Source organism: Vipera berus (assembly GCF_964194415.1).
Source record: "Vipera berus genome assembly, chromosome: 4".
Classification (NCBI taxonomy): domain Eukaryota; kingdom Metazoa; phylum Chordata; class Lepidosauria; order Squamata; family Viperidae; genus Vipera; species Vipera berus.
The window spans coordinates 58,994,268-59,008,629 of record NC_138206.1 but is presented as its reverse complement, the minus strand read 5'-3'; the positions used below and the strand labels follow the sequence as shown (position 1 = coordinate 59,008,629).

General features: G+C 44.3%; 1 protein-coding gene across 1 annotated transcript in view; it reads right to left on the bottom strand.

The window, feature by feature from the left end:
* Window positions 1-9,519: 9,519 nt before the first annotated feature.
* Window positions 9,520-14,362, bottom strand: part of TRAPPC10 (trafficking protein particle complex subunit 10) — a 56,315-nt gene continuing 51,472 nt past the window's right edge. Inside the window, exons 22-23 of the mRNA XM_081327129.1 lie at window positions 13,478-13,672; window positions 9,520-12,230 (exon numbers count right to left, since the gene is read on the bottom strand). Of these exons, the coding sequence (XP_081183255.1) occupies window positions 11,992-12,230; window positions 13,478-13,672 (434 nt within the window). The 3' untranslated portion in view covers window positions 9,520-11,991. The remainder of the gene's footprint in view (window positions 12,231-13,477; window positions 13,673-14,362) is intronic.

The following is a 14,362-nucleotide window of genomic DNA, read 5'->3' as shown; positions in this document are numbered from 1 at the left end:
CCACTGCTCCACCAAGGCTTGTATTGTAGTTCGGATTCAGTAATTGCTCTGCTCAGGGCTTTTTTTTTTGTCATAGAACGCTCAGAACGGAGTTCCGGCACCTTTTTTGGATGGAACCTTGTAGGGTAGGCAAGGCGGGTTTTATGACGTGGAATTAACCAGTGGAACAACCTGCCTCCAGAAGCTGTGAATGCTCCAACACTGGAAGTTTTTAAGAAGAGACTGGACAGCCATTTGCCTGAAATGGCATAGGGTTTCCTGCCTGAGCAGGGGGTTGGGCTAGATGACTTCCAAGATCCATTCCAACTTATTATTATTATTAAATCTTTTTTTTTTACAAAAAAAGCACTGGCTCTGCTGCATATATTGGCCAGAAAAAGATTTACAAGATGTTTAAACTGCCAGCTGTGTGCATTGTTTCTTAGGAGCAAGCCCTCGATTAGAGACTCACACAGGATCGGACTCTTCCGATTCGTACGTGGCCATAAAATTTGGATTGTGATTTTAGATATGGCAAACAGTCGCCCAGAGTTCCACACTTCACACCCCCCACATGCATTTTGGCATAATTTCAGTACATAGAAAAAGGAAACCTAAGGAAAACATGTTGTTAGGGCGGAAGCCAGCTGCACCTATATGCAGGTAGTCCTCAACTTACTGCCACAATTGAGCCCAAATTTCTGTTGCTAAGCGAGTCAGTTAAGTGAATTTTGCCCCATTTTACGACCTTTCTTGCCGTAGTTGTGAAGCGAAATACTGAAGTTTGTCAAGTTAGTAGTGAATCTGGCTTCCCCGTTGACCTTGATTGTCAGAAGGCCGCAGGTCATCACATGACCCTGGGACACTGCAACCACCATAAATCTGAGTCAGTTACCAATCATCTGAATTTTGACCATGTGACTGTGGGGCTGCTATAACGGTCTTAAGTGTGAAAAACAGTCGTAAGTCACTTTTCACAGTGCCGTTGTAACTTTGGTCACTAAGTGAACTGTTTGATTACCTGTATTTGTGTTCTGACATCTGGGACAGCCTTTTAGTAGGTAAACCTTCAAATTATCTGAACACTCAGATGGTATGTCACTATTACTCTGGGACAATAAAGAGGAAAACGATGGCAGTCTGTGTGATGCCTTAGATCGGGCATGTCAAACTGCCGGCCCGCGGGCTAGATGCATCACGACAAAACCGCGCCTTCCCCATTGCCGGCAACGGGGGGAAAGTTGTGATACGTCGCGCGACGTGACGTGACACCGCAAGTTTGACATGCCTGCCTTAGATAAATATGTTGATCATTATCATAAAAAGAAAGCTTATAAAAATTGTGCAGGTCCAGTATGTAGAAATATAGCCCTACCACACATACAACCAAAAGTATGGATTCAGTATATGAACACCTTTGTCATAAAAAGGGAACTGCTAAAACTCACATGAAACAATCAACAAAATAAAATAACAGAATAAAATCCCCAAAGGAAGAAGAAAACAATAACACATTATCCTAGAGCCAGATTGGCGTAGTGGTTACGGCACTGGGCTAGAAAGCTGGAGAATTATGAGTTTTAGTCCCACCTTAGCCATGAAAAACAGCTGGGTGACTGAACCAGTCACTCGAATGTAAATGCAATAACCTTAAGGCTAAAATGTTTCAATATGGGAGAAAGTGTAGAAAAAGAACACAAATTTTATTTTAGGAGTGGATACAAATTCTGTACCAATTCTGTACCATTTTCCTGGCTGCTCTGAAACTATTTAGCTACAATACCTTCTGTTATGTATGCAGGCACCTGCATAGCAACAGCCACCAGGGGGCGTTGGCCTGAACGGTTTTGGCGGGAAACCCAGTTTTCGGCGGGAAACCTAGGGCCAACCCCATTGGCTGTCCGCTTACCTGGCTAGGTATTTAAGGAGGCCAGGTAACCCTCATTCCCAGTACGCTACCCCCTTCCAATAAAGAGCTGAACACGTACTCCGGCTGGCGTCACTTCCTTGCGTCGGACCCACTACACAACAGTGGCGACGAAGGTGGGATTGCTGCCGACAAGGAGCCGAAGTTACTTGGGGAGCGCACCGCACGCTGAAGGAAGGAGGAATCTTTCAACACGACTGCCAGTGCCAGCCAACCGGACCACGCCAGTCACCGCATCCACGACTCAAGACCCGAAACCAACGCGATGGCAAGGGCCGGACAACCCCGCGAATTCGACACCCGCCACCCCGAGACATGGGCCCGGTACCTGGCTCACGCCGAACTGTACATGCGCTTCAACCAGATCCCGGAGGACGGCGCGAAGGTGGCAGCCCTGCTCTGCATCGGGGGACCTGCACTCCTAGAGATCGCTGCGAACCTGTTTGCCCCAGAAGCCATCAATACCGTCGCGTACCGGGACCCGTGGCCAAGCTCAACGCCAACTTCCGGCCCCGGCGTTCCAAAGTGGCTGCGAAGTCACAGTTCGAAAAAAGGGACCAGCGCCCCGACGAGTCCGGTGCCGAATTCCTCACCGCCCTACGAGAAGCCGCCGTCGCCTGCAGGTTTTTGAACTTGGAGGAGCGGCTACGGGACCGGCTGATCTGCGGCCTACGAGACAGGCGGCTGCAAGAGCGCCTGTTCGAAAGAGAGGAGGTTTTGCTCCAGGAAGCCGAAGACGCCATCCTGGCCCACGAAGCGGCCTGCGGGGCCGTCCAAGCAGTCCAGGAGACCCGGACCGGCAGCCAGGCAGCCAGCATCCACCAGCAGGTCACCACAGCCGAGGACGAGCAGAGCATCGACCTCCTCCAGCGGAAGTCGACCCCCGACCAGCGAGTCAGACGCCCAGACAAGCCCAGGCCTCCTAGCAATGCCACCAACCCTCAGAAGTGCGCAGGGTGTGGTGGGAACCACGTGCGCAGCCTCTGTAAGTTCCGGTCGGCCACGTGTCGGGCCTGCAAGAAAACAGGCCACATAGCCACGGTCTGTCATAGCCGCCGCCCCTGAGAGGAGATCCACGAGCTGCAACCGGAGGAATCGCCGTTCGAAGGTACTGAGGCCCCGACCAAAACGCGAATTGGCTATGTTGAGAGTCGGATGGCCATTAACCACACGGGTAGCCGCCGGCTGCTCAAACCCAAAATTAGATTAACAATCCGCTTGCAAGGCGTTCCTTGCAGCATGGAGCTTGACTCCAGATCAGCGGTCTCAATCATTTCGGACGAGACCCTTAACTATATTAATATTTATTTATTTATTTATTTATTCGTTTTATATACCGCCCTTCTCCCGGAGGACTCAGGGCGGTGTACAGAGCAAAGTAAGTATACAATAAACCAACAATAAAACAAATAAAACCCCAGATCTACAAATAAAACCCCAAATCTATCAGGCCAGGCCGGCTTGCTGGAATAGATAGGTTTTTAAATCTCGCCGAAAGGTGTGAAGGTCGGGGGCCATCCGGATTTCGGCTGGTAAGCGGTTCCAGAGGATTGGCGCACCCACCGAGAATGCTCTCCCCCTGGGGGTCACCAGCCAGCATTCTCTGACCGGTGGCACCCTGAGGAGGCCCTCTCTGTGGGAGCGCACAGGACGGAGGGGTGTTGACGCTGGCAGTAGGTGCTCCCGTAGGTATTCCGGACCCATGCCATGTAGGGCTTTGTATGTCATCACTACCACCTTGAATTTCACCCGGAAGGCAACTGGAAGCCAGTGCAGCTCACGAAGCAGAGGTGTAATATGGGAGTATCGAGGAGCCCCCAAAAGCATCCGTGCAGCTGCACTCTGTACCAGCTGAAGCTTCCGAGTGATTCTCAAGGGCAGCCCCATGTAAAGAGCGTTGCAGTAGTCAAGACGAGAGGTCACAAGTGCATGGGTGACTGTACGTAAGGCATCCAAGTCCAGATAGGGTCGTAGCTGGCGCACCAGACGAACCTGAGTGAAAGCCCCCCTAGTCACAGCTCCTATGTGATCTTCTAAGGAGAGCTGTGAATCTAGGAGGACACCCAGGTTGCGAGCCCTATCTACGGGGGGCAGTAACTCGCCCCCAATATTAAGGGATGGAATACTCTGAATATCCTGACATGCCGGTATGTACAGCCATTCAGTCTTGTCCGGGTTGAGTTGAAGCCTGTTCCTCCCCATCCATTCCCGGATCGCTTCCAGGCAACGGGACATCACGTCAAGGGCATCACTGATGTGGTTTGGGGTCGAGATGAAAAGCTGGGTGTCATCAGCATACTGATGATAACCCACTCCAAAACCACGGATGATCTCACCTAGCGGCTTCATATAGATGTTAAACAGGAGAGGTGAGAGGACCGACCCCTGAGGAACTCCATAAATGAGAGGCCTCGGGGTCGATCTCTGGTCACCCGCCAACACCCACTGTGAACGTTCCAGAAGGTAGGAGGAGAACCACTGAAGAACAGTGCCTCCCACTCCCAATCTCCTGAGACGCCGAAGTAAGATACCATGGTCGATGGTATCAAAAGCCGCAGAGAGGTCTAATAGCCAGAGCAAGCAGCAGATTAAATTACGGCCGGTCAAGGTAAAGGGGGAGGCCACCATTTCGGTGGGGTTTAAGGGTTGCGAAGAGCACCTGGAGGTTGTAGTGGTAGAGGGCCGGAGAGACAGCCTGGTCGGTCTAGACTGGTTTGAGGCCCTGGGAATCACAGTCTCCGGGATCCACCGGATCCAGGGAGACTCTGTCGAGGCAGTCTGCAAGGAGTTTGCAGACGTCTTCGACGGAACGCTGGGCAGGTACACAGGGCCCCCCATCTTGTTCAAGCTTAACTCGAACGTTCCCCCCGTTAGGGTCCGGCCGCGGCGAGTCCCCTTCGCGCTCAAACACAAAATCGAGTGCAAACTGGATAAGCTGGTGGCCCAGGGAATCTTAGAGCCCGTAGATGGGGGGGAGTGGGAAACCCCAATCATCACCCCCCCTCAAATCCAACGGGGAAATAAGGATCTGCGCCAACTACAAATGCTCGGTGAACCGCGCCCTGAACCCACACGCTTACCCAGTCCCCACGGTCAGCCACGTTCTCGCTTCCCTCCAAGGCGATGCCATCTTTGCAAGGCTCGATCTTGCGCAGGCGTACCAGCAACTCACAGTTACTAGGGCAACAGCTGACATTCAGACTATAGTAACACACAGGGGAGCGTTCCGGGTGAACAGGCTGCAGTTTGGGGTCAGCGTTGCTCCTGGCATCTTCCAGGAAGTTATGGAGAAGACACTCAGGGGCATCCCAGGAGTCTGCCCCTATTTTGATAACATCCTAATTGCAGGAGCATCAGCAGAAGAGCTGGCAGGTAGGCTTAGGGAGGTGCTGTCCAGGCTGCGCACAGCTGACCTCAAACTTAAGAGGAAGAAATGCAGCATAGGTGTTTCCTCCACAGAATTCTTGGGATTCAGGGCAGATGCCAGGGGAATCCACCCCACAGAGTCCAAGGTAAGGGCCATCAAACTAGCACCCACACCCAAGAACAAGGCAGAGCTACAGGCATTCCTGGGTCTGCTAAATTTCTATCATACATTCCTCCCACACAAGGCAGCCATTGCAGAGCCACTTCACAGGTTACTGGATAAAAAGGCAGCATGGGCCTGGACTTCCGTCCACGAGCAAAGCTTTAGAGCATTAAAGGCACTACTGTCTGACAAGTCCACGGTAACACACTTCATAGAAACAAAGCCCATATGCATTGCGTGCGATGCATCCCCTTATGGCATGGGCGCTGTTCTCAGTCACCTAGAGCCTAATGGGGCTCAAATCCCCATCGCCTACTATTCAAGGACGCTGTCTGGAGCAGAAAGGAACTACACCCAAATTGACACGGAAGCCCTGGCAATTGTGGCAGGAATTAAAAAGTTCCACGATTATCTGTATGGCAGGGAGTTCACTGTTTTCACGGACCACAAACCACTCCTGGGCCTGTTCACAACAGACAGGCAGACGCCCCAAATTCTGTCCCCCAGAATGCTCCGGTGGTCCATCTTCCTTGCAGCTTACAATTGCAAGCTGGTGCACAAGCCAGGAAAGGAGATGGGCCACGCAGACGGTTTAAGTAGGCTTCCCCTCAATACAACTGAACCAGACCCGGCACCAGCAACACAGATCCTAGCTTTGCAGGAATTGCCAGAATGCCCAGTTCATGCCAAGGTCATTGCCAGCAACACAGCCACAGACAACATCATGAGCAGGGTACACTCATGGGTTTGCACAGGGTGGCAGGACAAGTCCCCGGGGCCTGAGTTCCAGGCCTATTTCGCCAGGTGTCACAAGCTCTCCACACAAAGGGGTTGCCTCCTCTGGGGTAGCAGGGTCATCATTCCCACTGCAGTCCGGGGCAAGGTATTGGAATCCTTACACGAGGGACACCCAGGGGTGGTTCAGATGAAGGCACTGGCCAGAAGCTACCTCTGGTGGCCGGGGTTGGACGAGGACATTGAGGAACGGGTCAAAGCCTGTTACACGTGCCAGAGATCCAGGCCAGAAATGCCACGCGCACCAGTACATAGGTGGGAGGCCACACACACACCCTGGTCCCACATCCACATTGACTATGCAGGGCCATTTCAGGGCCAACTGTTCTTAGTAGTAGTGGACAGCCACTCCAAGTGGCTGGAGGTAGTCCCTGTCCCCAATATGACCTCGGCTAGGACAATCCAGGTGCTCAGAGCTCCCTTTGCCACACACGGCCTCCCCGACGTAATAGTGTCTGATAACGGGCCTCAGTTTACTGCTACTGATTTCCAGGCGTTCTTGAAGGCGAACTGGATTAGACACGCCACCTCCGCGCCCTTTCATCCATCGACCAACGGGCAAGCTGAACGGATGGTAAGGACGACCAAGGACGCACTCCGGCGCATCATCAGCGGGGACTGGCATCACAGACTGGCAAAATTTCTACTTGCCCAACACACTACACCGTACATTGCTACCAGGAAGAGCCCAGCAGAACTGCGATGGGGACGGCGTCTCATCACCAAGCTGGACCGTTTACACCCAGACCGAGTAGCAGCTGAGATGGATAGGCCACCATCACCAGCATCAGCAGCAGCTGCAGCTGCACACAGAGTTCTCAACGTGGGGGACCTGGTCTGGGCGAGGAACTATGGGGCAGGACATCCATGGATTCCGGGGACAGTGGTTGAGAAAACTGGGCCCCTCTCTTACATCGTGGGGGTGGAGGGGGACAGACACATAAGGCGACACATCGACCAGCTCAGAGGAAGGGTCCCTGAGTGCACCACACACGCCCAACAGGAGAGCCACACCCCAGGAGAGGTCAGCCCAGCCGGAAACAACACAGAACAGGAACCAGAGGAGGAGGGCCTCCTGAACCCAGCGCTGCTCAACCCAGCACAGAGGCCTCACGAACCAGCTGTCCAAGCCCAGGGCCAAGCCACGCCTAGACGGTCCACCCGGCCCCACAGGACACCTGCCTACCTGGCGGACTATGTGTGCAAGTGATCACCCCACAGTTGCCTTGCATTGACACACAGTGTATATAGTTTAATAATTTAATTTAATAATTTAATTTGTATACCGCCCTTCTCCCGAAGGACTCAGGGCGGTGAACAGGGCAATACATAATAAAAAACAGGATACAAAAATTAAAAAGTGATTAAACAACTATGCCCTAGTAATTGATACATATTAAAAATTAAAACTAATTATAAAAAACCCAACCCCATCCTGTCAGACCAGGCCAGCTTGTTCAAAAAAGAAGGTTTTGAGATCGCGCCGGAAAGAGCGAAGGTCGGGGGCCATCCGGAGCTCGACCGGTAAGCGGTTCCATAGGTCTGGCGCGCCCACAGAGAACGCTCTCCCCCTGGGGGCCACCAATCGGCATTCTTTGTAGCTAGTTGCAAAATCGTTCTATAGTTATGTGGTTCTTCTCTAAGGGGGGAGGGGTGTTACGTATGCAGGCATCTGCATAGCAACAGCCACCAGGGGGTGTTGTCCTGAACGGTTTTGGCGGGAAACCCAGTTTTTGGCAGGAAACCTAGGGCCAACCCCATTGGCTGTCCGCTTACCTGGCTAGGTATTTAAGGAGGCCAGCTAACCCTCATTCCCAGTACGCTACCCCCTTCCAATAAAGAGCTGAACACGTACTCTGGCTGGCGTCTCTTCCTTGCGTCGGACCCACTACACAACACCTTCTTTTCCTATGTTACAACAAACACAAATTTTTAGGTGCATTTGTCCATGTGTCTGGGGAATGTATCTAAATAAAGGAAGGAAATGATTCTATTTTCCTGAATTTCATGATTCTCAATGCCATTCACTGCAAAAAGGAAAAATGAAGCAGCGTAGCATATCTCCTTTGTGTGTAATGCCTTACAGATGCTGCACTGGGAATTCTAAATTTAATATTTGCTTGCCAAATCTCTAAAGCATAAATATAGTTGTATGTAAAAGTTTAGATTCATTAAAACATCCAGTGACCAGAAGTACCTACATGCTAATTAAAAGAGCCTTGGTGGAGCAGTGGGCTAATGCCTCCTTAAGTAACACCAGCTGCCTGCAATTAGTGCAGGTTCGCATCCCACCAGGCTCAAGGTTGACTCAGCCTTCCATCCTTCCGAGGTAGGTAAAATGAGGACCCAGATTGTTGGGGGCAATAAGCTGACTTTGTAATAATGCCGCTTGGGGTGTGTGTGAAAGCCCTAATAAGCAGGCATATACATAGAATGAAGGCTACTGCTAAGCTTGTAAGCCGCCCTGAGTCTTCGGAGAAGGGCGGGATATAAATGGGATTAAAATAAAAATAAAAATAATTGATGCAACTCAAATGACTGCTTTATATATACAACTGCTTTCCAGTTGCCTTTTAGAAAAGCACCTTTGGGACAACCATGACCTGGATGATTGAGAATCTCCATAGACTGCTTTATAACTTATAAAAATAAGAAATAAGAATCAGAAATTATTTAATACAGGATTCATGCACTATTTATGTTTATAGCAACATGATGTTTTCTGTCAAACTCCATCTGGAAAAGAAATTAACTGGGAGATAACACATTTAAGCAATAGAAAAGCTTAGATCAACTTAGAATGGTAGAGTCTTTTAATATCCAGTCATCTGAAACAAGATACAGCAAATGGTAAACCTACCCACCCTTGCCTGTTATGGAAAGCTAAGAAGAATTAGAACAAAGTAATGTTGAATATATACCAAAGTTTGGAATCTGATTGTTTAACAGGTTGTATGGGGGTTCTAATATTAAGAAGTTGGAAATGTGATATTCCAGAAGTTTTTAAGATGAAAGATTGTTTTGTTAATTGTGTGTGCTAAGAACGAGCAGTGAAATGGCATGATATAATATGACTCATCCCTGGTATTTAATTGGATGGGAGACAACCTTTTCATAACAGGGCTGAAGGCTAGATTGGGAAGTCAAATCAACACTTCGGTTGTCAAGAAAACAGAATAGTTCTGTCCATGAAGTGAACCAAGAGTTAAGCTCAATTCATGGTTGGCTTTAGTTTTTCATGTGAAACAAAGGAACATATACACAAATGTTGAGAATCAGAACAACTTGCTTAAAATATTCAAGATTTTTATTCACTTTATCCAGTAGTTTGTTTTAACAGTTTATTCCCTATTTTTCATGGCACTGCTTTAAAACAGAATAAAACTGAATAATGTTTGTGGATATTTTTTCCTATTTGCTTTTCTACATTGACATTACACCTATAGTGTAAAATTGTACAGAGTTGCAATTAGGAAATGCTACAAATGTCATTTAAATTCAACAATTTCCATAGGAGTTAATTTTTCCAATCACAAATCTGTGAAAATCATCAAAATTCTACTCCTTTAACCCATCTGCATGTATTTACAGGCTTGAAAGTTATCTACAAATATGATAATTTGTCTTTTTTTTCAGATGCATATATTGCAAATTGAATCAATTATTTACAAGTTAAAAAGCAATCTTTTCCTTCTATACATATGTTATCACCTCAGTAGTGATTCAAATACACTTCTGGTGTATTTTAGTGAAGTCATTTCAATATGAACATGAAAACTTTATGCTGCTCTGAAGCTACAACAAACGTAAGCTTTCTATATTAATTGCTAATAAAACCTTGCCTTTGGATTTTTTCACAATAAATCAGGTTATTCATTATGTCCAAAATATACTTTTATACTCAAATTTGTTTGAAAGACAATCTCTAGTTTAAAAAATTATATAAACAAAAAACTCGTGTATACATATGTTCATTGTGTAATCTCGTTAATTCTTATAAGGAAATGACCAAATTATTGTCAAAAAGATGTTTGCATTTTTTTAAAAATAAAGCAAATGGCAAAGAGACAGTCAACCTTTCAATGGAAATTTCATCAGGGAAGTTTCTATAAAGGAAAAAAACTGAACATACAAAACAGCTATTGACAAATTAGCAGAAATGTGGTATCTCATTTCCTCTAAAAATAAAGTTCAATTACTCTGAATGTAGGCAAAGTAATCAAGAATAGATACACAATTTTGGAACACATGCACACACTATGCAACTTAATAAAGGAATTTGGATTTTAATTTTATTTTGCCCCCTATATCTGGAATTATCATTGTTTTTGAATGTGATGGAGGCTAATTACTAAGAGGCTACAATACGCACTAATAATGTAACTGTGTAAGCCAATAATTGATATGAGCAGCAGCTAAGATAATTACAGTGAAATTTAGAGAAATGTTTATATACAAAAATACATTGTTTCTAAGAACTGGAAAAAGTTCTACATATTAAACTTATTTACAAGCTTTGATTTTCACACCGATAAAAACACATTTATTTTGTCCTTGATTTCTGGAACAAATTATACACAGACAAATACATCAGATTATTTCAGACATTTCAAAATAATCATTTATACAATAGATTTACAACTAAAAAGTAATCCGTTGGTGTAAATGTAGTTTTTGTTGCACCACAAATTCAAACTAGGACCTTAAATTCATCTATAACCAGATTGCAAAAACAATTAAGGCTCCCTGCAGCTCTTGCCTCTTCTGCTTACAGTATGGTATGGAAGCTTGTGTGTATATAAATACACACCTGCTCTTCTACTATATATATATATATATATATATGGCTCTGCAGTCCGTAATAAGTTAACTGTAACAGGAAAAGAAACAAACTTTGGTTTTAAAAATATCAAGTGAAATATCCAACAAAATCAATTTAGTAAGACCCAATATATTAACATCTAATTACTTTTGAGGACAATCTTAGACCAGTTTTTGTGTCTTCACTCCAAACTTAATGAATTGTGTTTAATTTTAACTTAACCCCTTTTGTGCCACTTTACTACTTGCATCAAGGTGTACATGCATATATGTATATGTGTCTCTGCATATTATCCCATGTGTTGACAAAATGGTTCTCTATATGGTACAAATTCAAGAGCATCAGCAGACTGATTAATCTGTTATGTTCCAAGGCACAGAAGAAGTTAAGTCTTCAAGAAATAAATATATATCTCTATATCTCTATATATTCACAACATGTATTATTTAAAATCTTGTAGATAGTTATGGGTTTAAGAATCACTCTATTACACAGAAATTTGGAAAAGTACCCTGGTCCAGGAAATCAGACAATCATGTGACTAGAAAGGCACACACTTTAGTATTTAATTGCCACACTGCAAGACTTACACTGTATGTCAACCTGAAATATTATTTGAGCAGGAACCTAATTATTGAAGCTGCTCAAATTATCAATTTGCAGTAAGCTGCTTTTATTTCATCAGCAGAATGACGGAGGGGAAAAAATCCCAGAATTCATTTTACACAAAAAAATGGCAATATAAACTAGCAGTTACAAGCATCACTGTACATTTAAATTGATACAACTGTCTACGGTTTCCAGGGCCAGTCAGGACTAAGTTGTCATAGGCCTATTAGTGTTAAAATGTCTCAATGATGATCTATCAGGTTATGAGCTCTTAAAGTGCGCATTTGTATTCAAGTCTCGTGCATATTTCTACACATCTACAGAGAAACGTCATGTGACATTGACTTCCAAAATGTGATCATCTTTGCTGGGAATGACAAGGATTTGCATGCCAGAGCTGGAGTTGAAGACCTGTCCAGGAGAAAATGATTGGAGCCGGGGCATGGGCAAACCTTTGTGTTCTGCACTGGTTGTTGAATGTATGCTGCCTCTGCTTTTTATGCTACTGTTGTCAGCTTGATCATCCACATTTTTATCCACAGAGAGATTATCATTTTCAATCCAGCTATCTGTAAAAACCAAAAAATGTGAAGCTCTATTACACATCCATCTACACATTGTTGATTATAATTAGTTTGCTTGCACTCGTTATCAACTAAAATTATCAGAGATTATTTATGAATGCATTTAAAGTAGTATATTAACATAAGAAGAAAATCTGACAAATTTATGACATCAGTTTCACTGGAAAGAGATAGCCTGAAAAAAACCAGCATCCCAACTAAGGCAGATGATCTCCTAAGTAAAGGAGTTCCTGAGAAGAAAAGAGCTATCTGCTATAACACAATTTTGTGTTTCTTTTTTTAACTTAACATGAAGGCAACGTATACATATGCTTAATAAAATATCAAAATAAATTTTTTATAAGATTCAGGCCATTTACTGGAACTTTCAGTGCAGAAAGAATAATTAGATCAGTATTTCCCAACCGTGGCAATTTCCAGGTGTGTGTTCTTCAAATCCCAGAATTCCACTACCAGCATAGACATAGATGAAAAATCTGGAATCTGAAGCCCTAGTACTAGAAGATGTCAAGATTGGAAAACACTGGATTAAATCATTACTCAGAATTTTACCAGCAAAAGGTATATTAACCATTGGCAGCATTCGAAGAAGTAATTATTCTTCAACTATATGTCATCAGAACAATGGGCTCTATAAGGAACAAGATATAATACCTTAGAAATGATTATTGATTATGATTATTGAAGTCTCGAAAGCCTACTATTTTTAGATATTTTTTAGCTGGGTCGTTGTTTCATAGATATTTCCTTACCAGATTCCTCTGACTTCACCAAAGACAAGAGTTTCTAATGTTCTGCCTTCACTGGAAAAGTTCTTAAAAATTCAGGGAGACATTTAGAGATGTACTTGCCTTGAAAAGAGCTCAGTGCCATTTGTACTGTCATAAACCATTTTATTGTAATTTTTGTGTCATAAAATGATTTATAAAATTTGCCAAATTTCAATTCCATTCTGCAAGTTAGCCTATTTGAAGTACCTTGATACAAAAATTGTTGCCCTATAATGCACTGTTTTGTCCAGTTAATATTTTTGTTCATGTTAAATTTAGCATTTTTTTTAAAGAACTGGAACATCCACATAAATATCTAACGAAATTAGCCCAAAATACATGTTTTCAACCATGAAGAATTTTGATAGTATAATGCTTTGAGGGAAGAACTCTATAGAAAAAGGATATTCTATAATTTTATATTAGCAGTTTCTCACATGACTTAAATATACACATTCTTACCAGCATCAAGCTGCATAAAGTGAGCAGAGTGATGAGGGAGATATTTAAATAGTTTAACATCAGGAAAAGGAAGGTATCCAGCAAAGAGTGGCATTACTTCCATATGCACTTTATGGGTTGCTTGAACTGCTACTGGCATAGATATTACCCCTGAGCTCTTTCCACAGACTGCCCAGTTACTACTGTCATCCACAACTAAAATAAAGAGAAAAAGCAACTATTACTTCAACTGGTATGGTATCAAAATGTAACACTGGATAACATCCCGTAAGGCAACCTTTTGTAGATTGGTATCACCTGGTGCTTAAATTTACAGATTTAACATTCTTCTAAAAGAAACAATCTTGGAATTATAACATTTACAAAATCTAATTTTCAAGCATCCCTGCTTGTTAAGATAGTAGTAGAACAGATGTTTCTACCAGTGGTGGGATTCAAGTATGTGAACAACCGGTTCTGTGTGTGGATGCCGCTTCCAGAAGTCCATTCTAAGCCTGGGCAATAAAAAATTAGCTACCAGTTCTGCCAAAGCGGTGCAAAGTGGCGGAATCCAACCACTGATTTCTACCATGTAAATATCATCTCTATGGAAAAATAATTCTGTTACAAAGTTTAGGATTATGATTCTATTAGTACTTTTTAAGGAATCAACTTTGACTGCATTTATAAGATTCTTCTCTAAACATTTTCACTTTTCTGTTTGCAGTGACGACAACAATCTGATGTAACAAATAACGTGCTGAGTTAGAAGTTGTAAGACCTTGGTTCTAGTTTTTCCTCAACCCTGAGAACTCACGGAGCAAGTTTGCTCTCTCTCAGCTCAGTTCAATGCCACCTCACAGGGTTGCTATTCATGGGACAAACAGAATGACTGAGCACTGTGTA